The sequence below is a fragment of the Castor canadensis genome, chromosome 10 (assembly GCF_047511655.1).
Source record: "Castor canadensis chromosome 10, mCasCan1.hap1v2, whole genome shotgun sequence".
NCBI lineage: Eukaryota > Metazoa > Chordata > Mammalia > Rodentia > Castoridae > Castor > Castor canadensis.
In genome coordinates this window covers 101,158,565-101,177,470 of record NC_133395.1, presented here as the reverse complement: position 1 = coordinate 101,177,470, position 18,906 = coordinate 101,158,565, and the positions used below count along the sequence as shown (strand labels likewise).

General features: G+C 46.6%; 1 protein-coding gene across 6 annotated transcripts in view; it reads left to right on the top strand.

The window, feature by feature from the left end:
• Rarb (retinoic acid receptor beta) overlaps positions 1–18,906 on the top strand; it is a 385,376-nt gene that overhangs the window by 346,550 nt on the left and 19,920 nt on the right. For all 6 annotated transcript variants that reach the window (XM_074043790.1, XM_074043791.1, XM_074043794.1 and 3 more), the window contains one exon: positions 12,807–12,967. In XM_074043790.1, the coding sequence (XP_073899891.1) occupies positions 12,807–12,967 (161 nt within the window). The remainder of the gene's footprint in view (positions 1–12,806; positions 12,968–18,906) is intronic.

The window sequence follows — 18,906 nt, the reverse complement described above, 5'->3', positions numbered from 1 at the left end:
TAAGATTGATAGTGAGTTGACCACTGATGCTGGGTATTGAATGAATGGTCCTTTCATCAAAATATAAATATTCAACTTGCCAGAAGTAGAAAAAATGATAGACATGGTAGAGTCTGTGTTTTGAAGCTTAAAAATGAAAAACAGAAGCTCTACAAAGGAAGATGTGAAAGCTATAATTCACTTGGTGAATAATATGAAAAGGAAAAGTGCTTAAATGCTCAAAATTTTAGTTGTGTGACGATGACTTTTTTTCTGCCATCTTTTACATTTTTTTTCAAGGAAAGATTTGAGTAAACAAACAGAACTACATCAGTTGTTATCTTTAGAATGCTCTGGTCTCCACACTCTTACTGACTATTGTGGGAGGGTGGCCTTTGCCACACTGGCCTTCAGACACCCCTCCAGACAATATGACCTGAAGAATGATGGCCTGGGGAGCAGGGAGCGGGTAGCAGGTAGCATTGTCTTATGGGGATCTCTGCATCCATCTTCTTTGCCCGTGTGAAGTATAAACTACTCGTAGATTACCTTCTAAAAGAGCAGTAGGTCACAAATGACTTTGGCAAACCTCTGAATGCTTCTGAAGGAGGGATCTCGGGAGAACTCCACCCTGGCCCCAAATCATCTGAGGTGCTGCCCAGACACTGTACAGCACTGAATGAACCTCTGTGCCAATGCTACGTCAGCCTGAAAAACATCTGTTCTTGGAAGAGGTTCAGCACACATTTGCTGAACACATTCGTAGGCATTTTCATTGAGTCCTCGGTACACCTGGCAGGTGCGGAGGCTAACCTCTGTTACCCAGAACGGAAGTGCCCCTTGCATCTCTCAGACATGTCTCAAAGACCCCCAGCCTCAGGTCTCTGACACTCATGATGTTGTCAAGAACGTTGGGCCAGCTTTTCCCTTGGCCTTGAACGTTGTTCACCTTGTTGGCTGCTGCTCAGATGTTCCCTCCCTGCACAGACTTTCTCTGGTCAGCCGCCTCCTTCCCTTCCCCGACTGGCAAGAAGGCCGTATCACGTGTATCTGCTTCTCTGCTCCCCAGTCTGTGTTAGTAGGGCTGAGTGGAACACGAGTCCACGTGTGGCTAGGTGAGGAATGTCTGCATCTGCCTCTAGGTCAGGAGCCTGGAAGGACTGGTTACACTGGGGAAAGGGACTTCCTGGAGCAAAGACTGGGGAGCCTCGTTGTGCAAAAAATAATTAACATCTGTTATGTTACCTGATGACTGAAATAAAATGAAAAGCAAACATGGGGTTGATAGTATCATTTTCCTTTCTGTTAGATTTACTCTCTTCCCCCACTTGGATTTATTACACTAATAACTTCTCAACAATCAAGCCATTTTTTAGCACAGGGGTTGGCAAACTATAGCCCACAGATCAAACCTGGCCCACAGTTTGTTTTGGTAAAGCAAGTTTTCTTAGAACATAACAGGTTTGTTGGCACATAGTCCTCTCTCCTTTTGTGCTATAAGGACAACTGAGTTATAGCTAAAATTTTATGGGACAAGTTGCCCTCTCTGTTGGTCTAGATGTGACTCCATAAGGAACCACATCTGCTTCCTTCACCATTAACATCTCTGCATTTTAGGGCCAGATGTAGCATGGCATAGGTTCCTTATAAATGTTTGAGTAAAACTGTTAAATGAATGATTTGGCTAAATTGACAGATAACTAGTCTATCTTGTATATTTAGTTTATGGAAAGCTATTTTTCCAACGTAAGCAATACTCTCTGCCTCTAGATATCTACAATACAGTCATCCCTCACCATCCCTGGGGAAGAGTTTCCAGGACTCCTGCAGATACCAAAATCCAAGGATGCAAGTCCCTTAAATAAAATGGTATCGCGTTCACATGATATCAAGGCACACCCTCCATGCACTTTTAATCATCTCTAGATTACTTATTATACATAAGACAGTGTAAATGCTAGGGAATTCTTGTTAGACTGTATTATTTAAGAAATAATGACAAGAAAAAGTCTGTATGTGTTCAGTACAGACAACATTTTTAAAATCTTTTCCACCTGTGGTTGGTTGACTCTGTGAACAGGGAGGTCACAGATACAGAGGGAGGACACCTGTACTTGCCTCTCATCAGAGTGGCACATCCTGCCCACACTTCAGAACCCAGCATCTGCCGTCCATGTTTCTCCTGCACTGTTTCTCTCGATAACACTCACCCACTCCCGGGCCACTGGATTGCATCTGTCTGTGTTCATTGTCTGCCTTCCTCCAGGAGGAAATTGACTCCAGGAAGACAGAGAACATTTAATTCCCTGCCACGATCCCTGTGCCTGGGACATAGTGGGTACTCAGTAAAGACTGCTAACCACGTGATCACATGTGGAACAGATTGCTGTGGCCCAGGACTTTTTTTTGTGGTGCTCCTGTTGTTTCTTGGACGTGAGCTGTCTTCCCGCTAGCTCTAAGTGCTCTGGCACTGATTTTCCGCCCCCACCGTGTGACTGCTAGGAACTAGGCTGCCGGGCATGCTAGGGTTCTTCTCAGCTGCTTTCTGCTTTCTGTTCTAGGGGCTGCCGGCCTCTCTGTGACTGCTGAAGGCATCTCTACTGTAAAAGGCGTTAGCAGATGTCTTTCTGATTAGAAGGGGGAAAGTGCATTCTGTGCGTGGGTGTGGGAGTTAGAGGAAGGGCAAAGGAAGGGCAAAGGAAGTGAACTGTGAAGCTCTGGCAGGAACATTTTGTGTGCTGTTTCTTGGGCTTCTTGCAGTTTTTGACCCCTTAGGCAGAAGCATTTGGGCAATAAACTGGATGTGTGTGCACATTAGGCAGCCACCTTTGTGGCTGTAAGCTATGCAGAGCATGGTAAAGGCAGCTTTCCTTCTTATCCAAATGACTCTCTGGAGAAATACCTACCTGCGAATTAAAGAACTGTCGGGCAGAAGATTTTTGTGAACTAAATAGGATTCAGCCATACTTTACAGACGGGGCACTTGGATATGATCTATTTATACTGAGAAAATGGCAAATTCACTCAGGGGAAGGCTAAGTTGGCTACAATTCTGACCAGCACTTCCTTGCTGAGATTGACTTGGGAGGGAGTGCGTGGCTTATTTATGAGGTTTCTTTTTTTTTTAACATTTTTAGTATGGCACGTGGCCTGAAAATGACCCCTCAGTGCTATTCAGGGCAGCCAAGGTCAAGTCCTTAGTTATAGTCTTCATCACCTTCTTGTTATGGTCCCTGTTTAAAAAAATAAATAAACAAAAAGTTTTAAGAATTATTTTATGAACAATATATAGCTTTGGAATTAGATAGACACATGTTCAGGTCCTGGCCCTGTAGATTAGTGGCTGTGTGGCTTTTAAGGTTTTCCCTGCTGCCTCAGTTTCCTTATTTAACTTCAGGGTAAAAATACCTCCCCTGTGCTTTGCTCCCACCCACCACACACATGCACACGGCACCCAGGATTTCCACCAACACAGGACTTTGGTGTGGTTTCCTGCTGCTTCTCCATGTCTGCACTAGCACCTGTCATATGGTAGCAGCTTAGTGTCTTCCACATGAAGTGGATCCCTAGAAGTCAAACGCTAAAAGAAAGAAAATGCAGAGGGACTAAAGGAATTCAGCCCCATCCATTGCCACTGTTCCAGTCATAAATGGACCTTTCCCTGGACTCTGTCTGCAGCTAGTCACTTCTCAGCCTAAGTCCCAGACATCCCCTTGCATCCGCTCTATGGGTAACTCCATGGGCACTTGGGATCCTGTACATCCCGCTCTACCCTGTTATTCCCTCACCATTGTGCAAGCTGGAAACCCAGGAGTTGTGTGGTCCTGCCTGGCGTCCCTTCTTTTGGTCTTTCCTCAGTTGATCTCTAATTGAGACCTCCCTATTCTTTCACCTAGAACTTCTACCAACCATCTCAGCCACTTCTCTAGTCCCAGTCATCTCTTCATCATGACACATTGACTCTTCTCACAATATAGCTGCCAGCAACAACCCATTTGAACTTAAAGCCTCATTGGCAAGGTTCACGAGATGACATGGAAACCATGAGCTGTGGTCCAGTCTCAGCCTGACCTGTGAGCCCTGCCTGTTCCTGAAAGAACTTCAAGGCTGCCTTGTCACTCTGTGTTCACCTGGAAAACAGCCTCCTACTTTGGATATCTGCATAAACAGTGTTTAAGTGCATTTTCCAAGATCTCCTTGTTTCACCTGGACCCTGCAAGGAGTCTCTGCAAATGAACAATGTCAGTTTCATGGGGAAAGTCATATAGCTTTCTCATGTTTGTAACCAGGAGTGCTCTCACTGACTACCTTTACAGGTTTGATTACAGAAAACCATGTTTTCAAGTGCTTGGACTTGAGCTTGTTTCCTATGTTGATTTCTGAAGGACTTTGTCTGGCCTCCTCTTAACCTTCCCGCTCCCCAGTCAGGCGTCTATCCACAGTGTTCTAGAAGAAATGTTCTCTTGAAAGTCATGACTTTTCTTTCTAACTAGTGGCTCCAGTGGCCACTTGACCAGGCTACTGCTACTGCTGCTTCAGATTCTTTTTTCCATTGGTTTCTATGGTTCTTTGAAACCCTGATTCCTGCCCACTGTTCATGGCTTCTGTCATTATCTCCTCTTACTATAACCTTCAAGTCTTGTTCTTCACCTCCATATTTCATCTGATCCCAAGGTTTCTTTGCAGTCCCTTCCTCCATATCCTTTCTCGATATGAAAATCCAGTCTGCCCTCCCACCAGTCCCCCACCTCCACTTTTTCCTCAGTCACACCAGCCTCTCCCCTGTTCTGGAAACATTCATGGAATAGTTGCTCATACTCCTCACATCCAGAAGGTTCTTCCCTCCCCTTTTGGCCCTCTCAATGAGACCCCACCTTTTAAGGCCATCCCAAAGCTGGCTTCCGTCTTGCTATCTCTAATCCCTGAGCCTTTGCACACGGTATTCTCAAACATGTCTCCTACCCTGCCAGGCCCCACTCATTTAACCTATAGAGTTGAGTGTCTGTTATGGAAAGGCCACTGTTGCAGGAAATGAGGACATTGAGAGAATAAGATGTGCCACACTCCTGCAGGGTACACAGCTCTTTCTTGTGATGTTTCCCATGACCCCACAGGCTAAGCCATCAGCTGCCTCCTCTGTGGGTCTAATACTGCTTTGCAACCCCCTTCTTAGGTTTTGTATTCCTTTATGCTGGAGTCACTGAATGAATATTTTCCTTCTGGCATCTAGCTTAGTGTATAGTGATTATTTGTTTAGATGACTGTGCCTTTTACTAAAATGTAAGTCTCTTGGAACAATGCCCTCTATTATTTCTTTGTGTGTGTGTGTGGTACTAGGGATTGAACTCAGGGCCACCATTTGAGCCATGTTCCTTGTCCTTGTTTTTAGTTTGCTTTTGAGAAAGAGTCTTGTGCTAACTCTGACTGGGCTGACCTTTGGCCAAGATTCTACTACTTCTGCTTTCTGAGTAGCTGGTGCCACAGGTGTGCACATTCAGCTATTTTTATTTTTATTTTTTTGTCAGTACTGGGGTTTGAACTCATGGTCTCAAGCTTGTTAGCTTATTAAGTAGACAGTCTACCACTTGAGCCATGCCACCAGCCCTTTTTTGCTTTAGTTATTTTTCAGATATTTTGAGTTTTTACCTGGGGCCAACTTTGAACCATATTCTCATACCTATGCTTCCTGATTGCTGGGGTTACATGTGCACACCACCCACAGCCAATGTATTGGTTGAGGTGGTGTCTCTCTAACTTTTTGCCAGGGCTAGCTTTGAACTGCTATCCTCCTGATCTCCACCTCCCACATAGCTGGGATTACAAGCATGAGCCACCACAGTCAGCCTGACTTGTTTTTGAGATAGGGTCTCACTAACTTTGCCCAGGATGGCCCAAACCAAGATCTTCCTATCACTGCCTCCTGGGTAGCTGGGATTACAGGCATGTGCCACCATGTGTGACCCTGATTCTATAACATTGATTACAGGGCCAGGTGCAGTACACATCCTCAATAACTATTATAACAGAAAAAGAAATAAATAAATGGATGGATGGTTGGTTGGATAGATGAATGGATGGATGATTGAACAAATAAATAAATGGACATATGACTGGACAGGCAGGAAGATGAACAAATCAATGAATGAAAGAAATTAAACAAATGGATGGACAGCTGAATGAACAAATTACAAAATGGAAGGATGGACAGATGGATGGTTAGATAAATGAGCAGCTGACAGAAGTAGACAAATGAAAGAATGGATTGTGGATGAATACATGGATGGCCAGTTAGGGGATGGATTAAAAAAAAAAATCACAGTTTAAAAAGCTCCACAGTCTGAGCTAAAGCCAGAGGATAGCAAGGCCAGCCTGGGCTACACAGTGAGGATCCTTCTTAAAAAGAGAATAAAATAAATTTTCAAATAAAAACTGAAATAATAGAATATATTTAGAACAAAAGCTATACTGAACAAGAGTTATACTTGGTAAGTCTGAATATCCTCAGAAAACTCTAAGTCCTTCAAGAACCCCACTGAAGCCAGACACTGGTGGCTTACACCTGTAATCCTAGCTACTCAGGAGGCAGAGATCAAGAGGATTTCGGTTCAAAGCCAGCCCAGACAAACAGTTTGTGAGATCCTATCTCAAGAAAAACCCAACACAAAACAGGGCTACTGGAGTGGCTCAAGTGGTAGAGTGCCTGCCTTGCCAGCATGAGGCCCTGAGTTCAAACCCCAGTACCTCTTAAAAAATAAAAAAAGAACTATGTATACCCACACATCCACACATAGACCAGTGCTGTAATGGATCAGGCTTTTTAAAGTTTTCCTTGACACTATGCAATATCCCAGGTAGGGCGTTTGGCAAATGTCTTGAAAGCTTGCTGGCCATTTGTCTCTCTCCCTCAGATGCCTTAGGACACATGTCAGTCCTCTCACCCACAGAGACATCGAGAGTGTGAAACTACAGCTGCAAAAGCTGAATCCCAAGCAGGCCAGCTTCCTATGCAAAGTCCTGCCATGAGAGACGAACCCGTGAAACTTTGAGCTGTCTGTTTAGTTTACCTGTGCCCTGTGTTCTCTGGTCACGTGGTACAGGCCAGCTCATTGATCTTCACCCGGGTGAAAATTCTTTCCTCCTCACCTTCTTCATCTTCTCTCTGTTCACTTTCCTTCCCCACCCCCTTCCTTTCCCTTCCCTCTTTTCCTTTTCACCTTTTGTTTCTTCCTACCTTTTTTCCACAATGACTTAAAACTTCCACATTTCAGTGTGTTCCCTGTACTCATATTCTGCAGTCTATAGCAAGTGTGCTTCATTTATTTTGGAAATATCTATTCTTTATTTGGCTGTCTTTAGTAACTCCAGGATTCAATAAATATTTGTTGAATAAATGAATTCAACAAATTTCAACAATTTTTTGTTTATTTGTTTTTGCTATTTTTATTCTTTTGGGGTAGGGTCTCATTGTGTAGCCGAGGCTGCCTTGGTCTTAAGATCCTCCTGCCTCTGCCTCCCAGGTGCTGGGATTACAAGTGTGTACTACCTCACTCAGCCTTCAACTACTTTTGTATATGTTGTATTATATTGAAATCATTTATAATCTAAATATATATATGTGCAAATCCTGTGTGGAATGGGCAAAAATTAATGTCCTCATATTTTAGGTGTGGAAACTTAAACTCAGAGACATTAAGAGACTATCATGAGTTTTCCAGTTAGCTAATGAACTAAAACGCAGGCCTTTGGAGTTTTACCCTGGTGTCCTACCACTTTTCCGATGTTTCTTTAATTTTGTTTAAGACCTACAAGGAGCAGTTCCATCATTTCTGTGTGTTGTAACAGATGGGGAAAGGATCTGAAACTTTAGGTGGCAGGAATGAAAAATTGTTTGTTTTCTTCCCCTAACTGCTGAGCAAAGGCAACCATTTTATCCAGATATCCTATGGAGTGTGTACTACTGTTGTACAAAACCACTCTTTACACAGACTGCATCAGTTAGCTAATGCTGTGTAACAAATCCCCCCAAAGCTCAATGAAACAATAAGCACTTGTGATTGTCCACAAGACCATGAATGACACAGGTTGTACTTCTGAACTCTCTCTCATGACTCTGTGGTCAGTGTCAGTGTCTAGGCAATTCTGCTGGGTCTTCTCGGGTTCAGGAGGAGCACCTGGGTTGATCTAAGGAAGTCTTGACGGGAACAACTGGCCTCTCCTCCTCTTGGTGTCTCAGGACTTCTGTTTCTCAGAACTCTTCATGTCTGAGAAAAATCTCACTTCTATTAAAAGAAACATTTTAAGAGGACGAGTATGATGAGCGTGTCAAGGAAAACTTGGGTTCATTTGCTGCAAGTTAATGTGGTTTAGAGGACAGTAGGGAATGAAAAATCTGGCAGTTAGAATTTATAATGAAGGATATTGCTTAAAGTGGGTGCTGACCTCTGCTTTTCTAGGTTGAAGGCTGTTTTAAAAGAAAGAGAACTGATTGTGCAGCAGGAGTGTGTGTTTAGAAGCAGCCTTAACAGAAAAATGTTTCCATTTTTTCTGTTTCATGACATCTTCATCTCATCTCCTGGTGGGTAACTCTGTCACAAACTCGAGACCAAGGACACATCACCTCCTGTGGACAGGACTTAGGCAAAGCCATCAGCAGTAGTAACCAGCAGCTGCCTGAGTCTCACTACTAGAGGAAGGTCCCTCAGAAATGTGCACAGTAGCTCAGCTCTTCATCATTGCTCCTCCCTTCACATGTCTGCTAGGATGTTTTCCATTTCTGGAGTTGAACATAAAATGTTCCCGGTAGTTCATATGTCCAAGGAAGTGAGCTTGTCACTTAAAAGGGAGCTTCTGAACTCCAGATCTCTCAAAGGCCGCCACACTGGCCTGTCCAAGAATGCACACAGCCATGGAAGGACATTCCATGGCAGCCTAGACAGAGGACGAAGGAAGAGGTGGGGGCACTGGCCTCTCAGGCAGGGGTGGCGTCAGCAGTGTATCTAAAAACCACCACTGAAGGACAACTTGCCCACAGTTGCTCTGAAATTTTCATTTGTGTAGCACACCAAGGAAGAGTGTGTGCATCTGTATGTCCTGGTGTCTCAGAGTTTTCCTGTACCTGCTTTGAATAACTTTACAAAGTTGATCTGGGCTACGAGATCCACGTTTGTTGCTGTGTCCACACTCTTCTTTCTGTAAAAACTCTAAGGGTGCTCCCTGCTGCTCACTAGCACAACGGGCACCAGACCATCCCTCCAACAGTTGTGCGGGGCATGGTGTGGCCTCTGGAAGGCCTCACACATACGCTGCCACGTGACAGGGCTGGAACTGTCCTCTGAAGATGCTGCTTGACCTCCATCCCACAAACCCTGAACTCAAGGTCCCAAGGAAGAAAGGGCTGTATTCATCCAATCGACATGCAGGGGTGCCTGGCCCTGAGGCTGGCCCCAAACACACTGCCTTCCTAGTGGCGAGGTAGCATAGTGGGGCCTCTTTCTGCACCCTTCGTTTTCTGGGTACTTGGCTGTCTCCATCTTCACTGAGATTCGAACTCGGAGGGAGCATTCATGCACCCCAACTCCACCCACCATCACTGCGGGGCCTGCTGCATGGCTGCTTGAGCACCAACCCCCAAATCCCTCATTGGGGGAAAACCATTTCTAGCAATTACTAACGGTTCTCCTGCCTTCAGATCCACAGCAGTTGACGACGTAACTCATTCGGGAACTGGTTTTTCAGACTAAGATTAGACAATGTCTTTGACTTCTTCTCTTGAGTGAATCAGTATGTTAGTCACAGCCCTCCCCCACTCACGACAACCAGATCACTTCAATCACCAACTGTGATCCATTAGTTTTGCAGTTAGCAAGCAGCTGAGAAGTCAAGATGTGCAAATTTCAAACTTTAATTTTCAAGCAAGAGTAAATAGACCATTATAGCCCCTTTACTAAACTGAATATTAAAAAAAAAAAAACTTTATGGACAAAAAAAAAAAAATCACCATCAATGGAACTTTCATTTTTTTGACCTGAAGGAATTTTTAGCGAAGTGTTTTCATTTCTTCATGAGTCCAAGTGAGAGCCACGTCTTTGCATGTTTCTTGCATTCAGTTTTTATTGTGTGCATGGAAATCAATATTTCAGATACATGCACAAGTGCACACATTAAAATGAACATGACTTCATTTATTTCCATGATTAGACATTCAAATAAAAGTGCTTGGGTGTCTGTTTTCATATTCATAGGTCGAGGCCCGTACATCAGAGGTATTTGTATAAGTGACATTTTTATTACATTCATTTCATTTGCAATATGATAGTGGATCATAAATATGTTACTTTTATGCCACCAAATCTGATTTGTGGCACTTAGCACCTCACGAGGAGAATACTTGATATTTTATGGGGCACCTTTAGTCCAAGAAGCGCTTTGCAAACATGGGGCCGGGTTCTATCAGGTGTATAAATCACACTCCTGACCCTTTGGATGCCCCCACTGCCACTTCATCACCCTCCTGGCACTGCTGAGGGGTGGAGAGCGGTTAGTGATTCCTCTGCAGACCTCGAGGTGACCGTGAGAAATTTAATTCCTGGAAGCAAGGAGGCTCAGGTGAGCTCTGTCTGCCTGCACACAGGCCCTGATGGTGGCTGGATGGAAGTCCACACCTAGTCACATATGTACCTTGTCATTCACAAAACAGTTCTTGAGCCCCACTGTGGCTCAGGTTCTGTATTAAGCCCTGGTACCACAGAGGCAAACAAAATATGGTCCTTGCCTTCCGGATTGTCCCAGACCAGGAGGCTCTGAGGCAGGTGTGACTGTGTAGGCCCCTTGCCCTGCCTCCCTGTGCTCTCCCCTCTCCCAGGGGTGAGCTGTGCTGGAAAGCAGCTTGTCTACTCCCCAGGGCCATCATGGATATGTGGGTACATATGCCAGCTAAGTGCCATTGGCATGAAAGAGGGTGTGGCCATCAAATAGCACAGCTGCCCACCAGCCCACACCAGCCCCATTCCCCAGCATCACCTGCCCTCACCGTAAGGAGGGGACACTCTGTCAGCCATCACCATGATTCATCCTCAGAACCAAGCTGCAGTGTTCTCTCACAGAGGACATGGCGGTCCCTAGGAGGGCCACCAATGTGGGGGTTCCTGTCACCTGTGCTGCCCCTGCTCCCTCCCTGTGTCTCCATTGGTGACTGAATTCTTTGTATCTTCCCTCTTTTCACTCTTCCCTGCACCTCCTGGGAAGAGCTGGTCACAGAGACCCCGATAGGCCAGGCCAGTCTATTACTAGGGAAGAATACAGTCCTCATTCCTAGCAGTCTAGTACAGTGCCATATCAGAAAGGAGAGGGAGTCACTGTCCTCCCAGGTGGCCATTTTCTTGGGACTACATGAGTTCAAGTGAGGAAAGAACTTGCCATCTACATAAACATGGGTGTCAGTTATCTACCTGTAAAATGGGTTTAAAACTGCATACCTGATAAGGGAATTGAGTGAGATTCCATGGACAAAGCTCCCAGTACAGAGCTCATGATACTCAAAGAGTTAAGTGTTCCTCTTCTCCCAACTGCCCTCCCTCCTGGGCAGCCTGAGCAGCTTGCACAGGCTGACTTCTCAGAACAGTCACACTCTTTCTGTCACCTCTCCTCATCCTCTGACTTTGGTTACTCCACCCCCTGCTCCTGCCCTTTGCAGGGCTTGGGGACTATGCTACTATGGACCTAAAAGCTACCAGTGCTCAGATGGCCCAGGCATCCTTAGGGAGGCAATCGGGCCAAATCCTCTTAGGTAGATCAGATTATGCCCTGGGTCACTTTGCAGTGTGACCGATCCCAGGTCACACTGGTGGCATTCTCAGCCAGGCTGCATCCAGTCTGGCACCCACGGGTGCCTGGGAAATGAAACTCCCCAGAGGGGGGTCACGCGGTCTGGTTACACCTGTCTGCCATCCTGGATTTCTGTATTCTTCCCCAGGTGCTCCCAAGTGGGAGCTGGAGCATCTAGTTGCACTGGATCACTGTCATCCAGAAACCTGGGAGGAGGCTGGGCCTCCACCGACCTGCAGTACCAGTCCTGACCCCAACTGTGTGATGGGCGCTGTGGGGCTGGGGCGTGCAGGGGCAAAAAGCAGGTCTTCCTGGACCTGCTGCAGTCCAGGGGTGCCTGATGAGACCTGGAATTGGCGACTGTGAATGAGTGATTGGTTTTCCAGGGTGAGGGTTTTCTACTGTTTTTAAATTGTTTTATAAATAGCAAAAGGCTGTATGGTTAACACAGAAAGTCCAGCAAGGACTTTCCATAATTCTACCCCTGAGCCAAATCTCTTCAAAGATGCCAGTCAGTTTATTTAGAAAACCAACCAACCAACCAACAAACAAAAAACCCAAATGCCCAGCTAGGAAACACTAATTATGAAGCCACATAGGCTGTGTTCGGGGACCTGGCTCCCAGGCCCAAGGGGTGTCCCACAGCGTTTGCAGAGCAGCCTCTCTGGAACTGGGGTAACACTGTTGGACAAGTCCGTCTTCACAGGACACCGTTCACATGGAATGTTCTCTCACACAGCCAGGACTCAGCCTCCCACTTTGCTAGCTTTCCCTACGCTGACTGGCACATGCCCACCCAGACAAACCTTGCCCTCTGCCCAGGAGCCCTGACTGCGGAGTCCCTTGTCCCACAAGTGGGGTGTTGATCCCACCTTTCCTCACTGTTCCTGTTTCAGGTACCAGGGGGGATCACAAGGCAGTGTTGGGAGAGGGAAACTCCCAGCTCTGGCAGCACAGTTCCAGCCATTAGTGACCTCTGGTTTCCCTTCTTTCTCATTTTCCAGCTGTTAGAAATGACAGGAACAAGAAAAAGAAGGAGCCTACAAAGCAGGAGTGCCCAGAGAGCTATGAGATGACAGCTGAGCTGGACGACCTCACAGAGAAGATCCGAAAGGCTCACCAGGAAACTTTCCCCTCACTCTGCCAGCTGGGTAAATACACCACGGTAAGAGCCGCTTCCACCGCAGATTGCTGGGGGTGTGAGCACAGGCCTTTCACACATGCACACACATACTCACACACACACACACACACACACGTCCTGAACCTGCAGGGTCATCCACCCAAACTTAGCCTAGAACTTTTGCAAGTCAGCCAAGTGGGGCTGCACAGTGGCCACTTGTTTCCACATAGTGGCCTTTGGACAGTCACTGAATAGGATGGGTGGTCCTTCAATTTACTTGTGCGTGCATGCATTCACTCAAGAAGCATTCACTGCGTGCTTACTATATGCCAGGTTGCATGCCAGGCCCTGGCAACATGAATTATCTGTTGCTGCTCTCAGGCAGGGACTTTGGTCTGGTGAAGAAGGTAAGGCAAGGCAGTGAGGAATTACTTGGGTTGTGACAGACACCTGTACAGAGCCCATAGGGAACCAGGGGTGACAGGCTCAATCTTTTATAAACACCAGTCCAGCTGTAGAGTCCGATTGAGATTATAGCGCCATCCCTTAAGCCAAGGTCTGGCTTCAGTGAGGAGTGGGTATAAAAACCAGCCAGGGCCTAGAAGGGCACAGGTAGGGGTGGCTTTCAGTATGGTTAGAATTCAGGAAGGGAGTGGGGAGACATGCGAGATGAAGGGTAGGAGCATGTTAGCTGGTCTAGAATGTGCCTGGGAGGTGTCATGAGGTCCTTTAATTTTTCAAGAGGTATTGTATTATATACTTGCATTGTATGCACTGACATAGTTTCCTAGTTTGTGGCACACACTAGGCACTCACTAGATAACTGACGAATGAATAAATGGATAAAACTAGAACAGCATTTTGGCCTCTTTAAATGGCTTGTATTGTTGCCTGAGATGCTGGTAAATGTTCCTTGAAAATCCAAGTATTGCTGCGTTTGCTAGATTGATAACTGATGTGCTGTAAAAATGTTAGTGAGCAAGCCCTGAGGGGCTGGAGGCATGGCTCACATGGTAGAGCGCCTGCCTGGCAAGCACAAAGTCCTAAGTTCAAACCTCAGTACCATCAAAAGAAAAAAAAGAAAGAAAGAAGGTCCTGAGGATTAAAAGATGCAATATTGATGGCAGGAAGAAAGGGATAGCTCGGGGAGGGGCTTTGAAGTCATTCTTGAGGTGCTCAGGAATGGAGACAGCGCAGGCACAGAAGGTTTGATGGAGCTTGGTGCTGGAACCCACCCCTGTGGCTTCCCAAGGGAACCTGAGGCTGTGGCAATGTCAAGGCTGTGGTCAGTGGTACCAACTTCTGGCAAGGGCAAGACAGCAGGTCTCCTGGCTGAACTAGAGACTTGTGCACATCTGGAAGCACAGAAAGAACCAAGAACAGCGCTTCCCCAAAGTCATGTGTGTAGCTACCCTGGAAACCTGTGGATTCCGACTCGGGGGCTCGGACTGGGACGTTTCTCAAGCATTGGACTGCAGTAAGACCAGGGTGACCTTGTGAGGCCCACACAGCCTGTGTCAGGAGCAGCAGAGACACTGCAGCCTGCCAGAGACCAGCTCTGCCTGAGCTGGGGAAGCCCAGAGCAGGACACAGAGCAGGACAAGGCTAGATGCCACGGGGAAGGAAAGCAGTGGCTGTGAAGGATGACACCATGTATCAGAGCAAGGTCCTGGAGCCACATCTGTGTGGTTCAGATTCTGCTCAGCTGTGTGCCAGGAAATGAGAGACTGAAATAGGCCAATTTCTGAAAGGCTTCTGTGTTGAAACCTGGCAGCATCCACACAGCACTGATACCCCAGGGGTGAACTGACCCCCAGGGACCTGGCCCTTGCCAGTGCAGCACTTGAAGAGGAGTCAAGAGCCAGGGAGCAGGTCATTTTTAACTTGTGGAACAGTTATCATCCCCAACAGTTGTTTTCCCCAGCCATGTTTGAGGCACTGTATTGGCCTTGACTCTTCTATCAAGGTGAGTGGACCCTGGTCTAAGGAATGAGGAAATCAACCCAGGCTGGGATGGTGGAGGGGGCAAAAAAGGCTGAGAGGAAACAGGTGCAGGGAATAGTGGGGCCATGCTGAGAGAGAGTGGGGAGTGAAAAGGGGGAAATCCTTACAGAGTGCTGAACACAGCTGATGAGTCTAGATTTTCATCTATAGATAATAGAAAGTGACAGTTGGTGATCTGATGTCTTCATAACTGTTAGCATCACTGTTATTGTTGCCAATATTTACTGAGCCTTTATCATGTGCCAGACACCCCACTAAATATTCTAATTCTTTCTCTCCCTATGAGGACTCTATGAGGTGGGTATTATTGACCCCATACACAGATAAGTAAACTGAGGCACAGAGTGGCTAAGTAACTTCCCCTTTACCTCATGCTTACCCTCTTGGCAGAGCAGTCTGACTCCAGGGCAGATCTCTTAACCCATACCCTATGCCCAGAATAGTCCAAGAGGGCAGTCAGAGAAGTAGAAAGGAAGTGGGAGCCATTGGTAGCATCAGTTAGGAGGAGGAGGTGCCTGTTTCCTAGGAATAAATCAAACTTTTAGCTCCAGAAAAGAAAAACAGATTAGAGTGAGGTCTTCATGGAAGAGGAAGCTGTGCACTGGGCCAAAAGGTAAAACATGGCAATACCTGGGTCCCGTTCTACTCGAGGGGACCCCTTCCTCCTCTCCAGGTGAGGGTGTTTTCAGATGGCTAGTCAGTCCCCTAGGCTGACTCACAGGATAACCAGGTGAAAAGGCCGGGTCTATCTGCAGGGGTGGGACAGCCACAGAGCACAGCATTTACCCCTCCCTGAACTCATGTTCTGGTGTGGCCTGCCTGGTGTGGTCTGGACCCTCTAGGATGGCTCACACATGGGGCACTGACACTTGTGGTAGCTGCCCTAGCCTTGGCAACACAGAAGCTGGTAGGTAAAACACCACCTCCTCACCTGGGCAGCGTGACCCTTGGGCATTCTCTAGCCACTCTGGAGTTCCCCAGCCAGCTCAAGTCCCCATCCATCACCTCCGTGATGCTCAGTACTGTGTACCTCCTTCCCTCTGCCTCCCAGGGCTTCCTGGGAGTTTATCTGTTTCCTCCCAAATAAACTGCTTGCCTTTAGATCCTAATTTTAGGGTGTGCTTCTGGCCCAAGACAGAGCGTCCTGGGCCCCTTCCCTTTCACCCCTTTTTGGGGACGGGACGAGGCACCATCTGTCAACTGGGACTCATCATCCTAAGCCCTTTGTGGGGACTTTTCTACACCTCTTTCAGTCAAGCAAAGAAGACAGAAATACAGTTTATCTCCAAGACTGGCCCTTAGTTGCTGGGCAGCGTGCCTTCTGTCCAGACACACTGAGGTAACCGTCAGTGCCTTTCTCTGTATTTCTTCTATCTCGACACAGATCTGGCTTTGTGTTCATTATAAGCAACTTCAAATCCCTTCTGGAAGTAGGTGGGAATATAAATAAATAACAGCAGCCATAACACGCTCTCAGCAAGCTCTCAGTTCCGAGTTGAGCATTTGTAAGAGCTTTTTTTAGATAGGCAGTTGCTTCCACTGCAAGAAACTTCCTGCCCCCTTCACCAGAGTGGCATCACTGTCAGATGCTCCTTCGGAATAAGTGGGCAGAAAGGAATACAAGGGCGGGCAGCCAGCCACCCACCTGCAGATCTTACAGAAAACAGCAACTTTTTCTTCTCCAATTAGGGTCAGTTTAGAACAAGTGGTCAGGTCCTAAGAGGTGACAAGAATGGATGGAGGAGTCAGAAATATGTGCCCACCATCCTCCACCCTAGGCCTGGGCAGGGTGCCCACCTACAAGCTGCAGAGCTAGTGTCTTTGGGAAGATTTCTAACCAATGACCCCTCACCACAAAAAGAGAGGTGATGGAAAGGAGAAAGTTGTGGAATAGCTGTGTACAGACCATTGCCCCACTCCTCGGGAGCAAACCAGAGGTGACAAACACTCCGAGGATGTGAGTTGCTTCCTTAGCCTGACTGTAGCAACCATGTCGTTGGAGCTTGGGCACTTAATAAATCCAAGTTCTAATCTTGCCTGCACCACTTAGATGGTACATGACCTTACACCATCATTTGAGGCTCAGCTCCCTCATCTGGGAATTTTTTATTGCATATATTACAACCCTTTACAGACTGAAGTGTTTCATTGAGATATTTCTATAATATCTATGTATAATAATGTACTCCAGTCACTCTCATTTCCTGTATTATTTCTTTTCTCCCCTTCTTCTTTTTTTTTTTTTTACAATTTTCAAATGCTTTTCTTTATATGACATTTTCATACATACATACAATGTGTTTTGATCATATTCCGTCTCCCTCTCCCATTGGTTCCCTCACCAGATAGTCCCCCTTCCCTGTTATATGTGTTTATATATATATATATATATATATAAATTATATATGCATATATATAAATAATGAGGTATGGTAGCTACTTCATAGTTTGCCTGAAGGGTTTGGTGAGAAAAGTGTGTCAGAGTTCCTGCTAGAGAAGAGGGGTACAGAATGGGTGGCTTTTCTCCCCTTGGTACTCAGGAATGAACCATCATCATTTAGAACCACATGTCCAGGTTCTGGAAAAGGAAGGTGGAGGCTATGACAGCACGTCTCCAGCCAGCGTGACTCCAGGCTGGACCATCTGCTCCCTGCACCGACTGCTCTGCCACATCCAGGCTGTTCATCACCTTGCAGGGGTTGGTAGGACATAAGCTGTCCTCTGAGGGGCCTGTGAATATGAACTATGAAGATTTAAGGAGACTTTAATCTCCTCGGAAAAATGACCACAAACCAAATCCTTAAGCCACCAGCAGACTTTCCAGGAGAAGTGCTTTAGGAAGGATGTTGTAAACAGTTAGTAGCTACTGGCAGATGGCGCTTTCTTTTTAAAAGAAACTGATGTGTGTGATGAGCTAGAAAACCAAACCCTGAGCCTCATGGAGGTTGGCCCCCTAGGAGAGATGCAGCAGGTGAGTGGATAATAAGTGGAGAGTCATGGGACAAGACTTCTGATCCCACTCTGTCACCTCACAGCAATCTCACCCAGGACCAGCCTCAGTTGCTCGCACCTGCCCTGAACACGTCATGCACTCTATCCTGTGATTTTGTAACACACGCTGACTAGGCACCTACCAGGTTACTTCCATAGGCTGCTGTGGCAGGGCAACAGAGAGTGGGTGACGTTTCTTGGTTTATGGGTGTGTCACTCCGCTCCTCCATTTTCATACACCATCTTCTCCCTCTGTGTCTTCACTTTGGTCCCATCTTAACGACCTCACTTTTACTGGGTTGTCTTTGGAAAGCCCCGATTTCTGAGCAAAGTTCCGTTCTGAAGTTCTGGGTGTTAGGGCTGCGACATATCTTTGTTGGGGGTGGGTCACAATTAACTCCCCAATTCCTGCTGAGAGTAGAATTGGAGTGCACTGTGTTTATCCTGGGTTTGCAGCTCTGTTGCAAAGTCTGGCTGGAAATCAAATTTTGTCACAAGTGTAATGAGCCTTTAGAACAGGCAGCACACACGGAAGTCTGCATCTTGAAAGTACCCAGTAGAGAAAGGACAAGACATTCCCAGCAAAAGGAATAGCTTGAACATGGCCCCAGGTCTTGCAGAGAGGGGCCAGATGAGAGGCAGAGCTGAGTGTGAGGAGGTAGGCTGGGGTATGCTAGGGTAAGATGGGTTGAATGTTAGCCACAGGGAGCCAAGAGAAGTTTCTAGAAGTTCCAACAGGGTAGCCCCTGGCTTTGAAAGGCAATCAGGGTAGACCTTTTTATCTTTCTTAGATGGGCCACCAGAGTTCCAGAAGCCTTCAATGGCCCCTCCCAGAAGCTGCAGTCACCTCCAAATTTTAGCATCACTTGGACATCCTTTGGGACATGATCTACATGCCTACACACACACACATCCACTGCCACTGTACTTCACTCCCAAGGCTGCCCCCCAGGAGTGAAGGGGCTGCAGCTGTGTGGGGGTCCCCC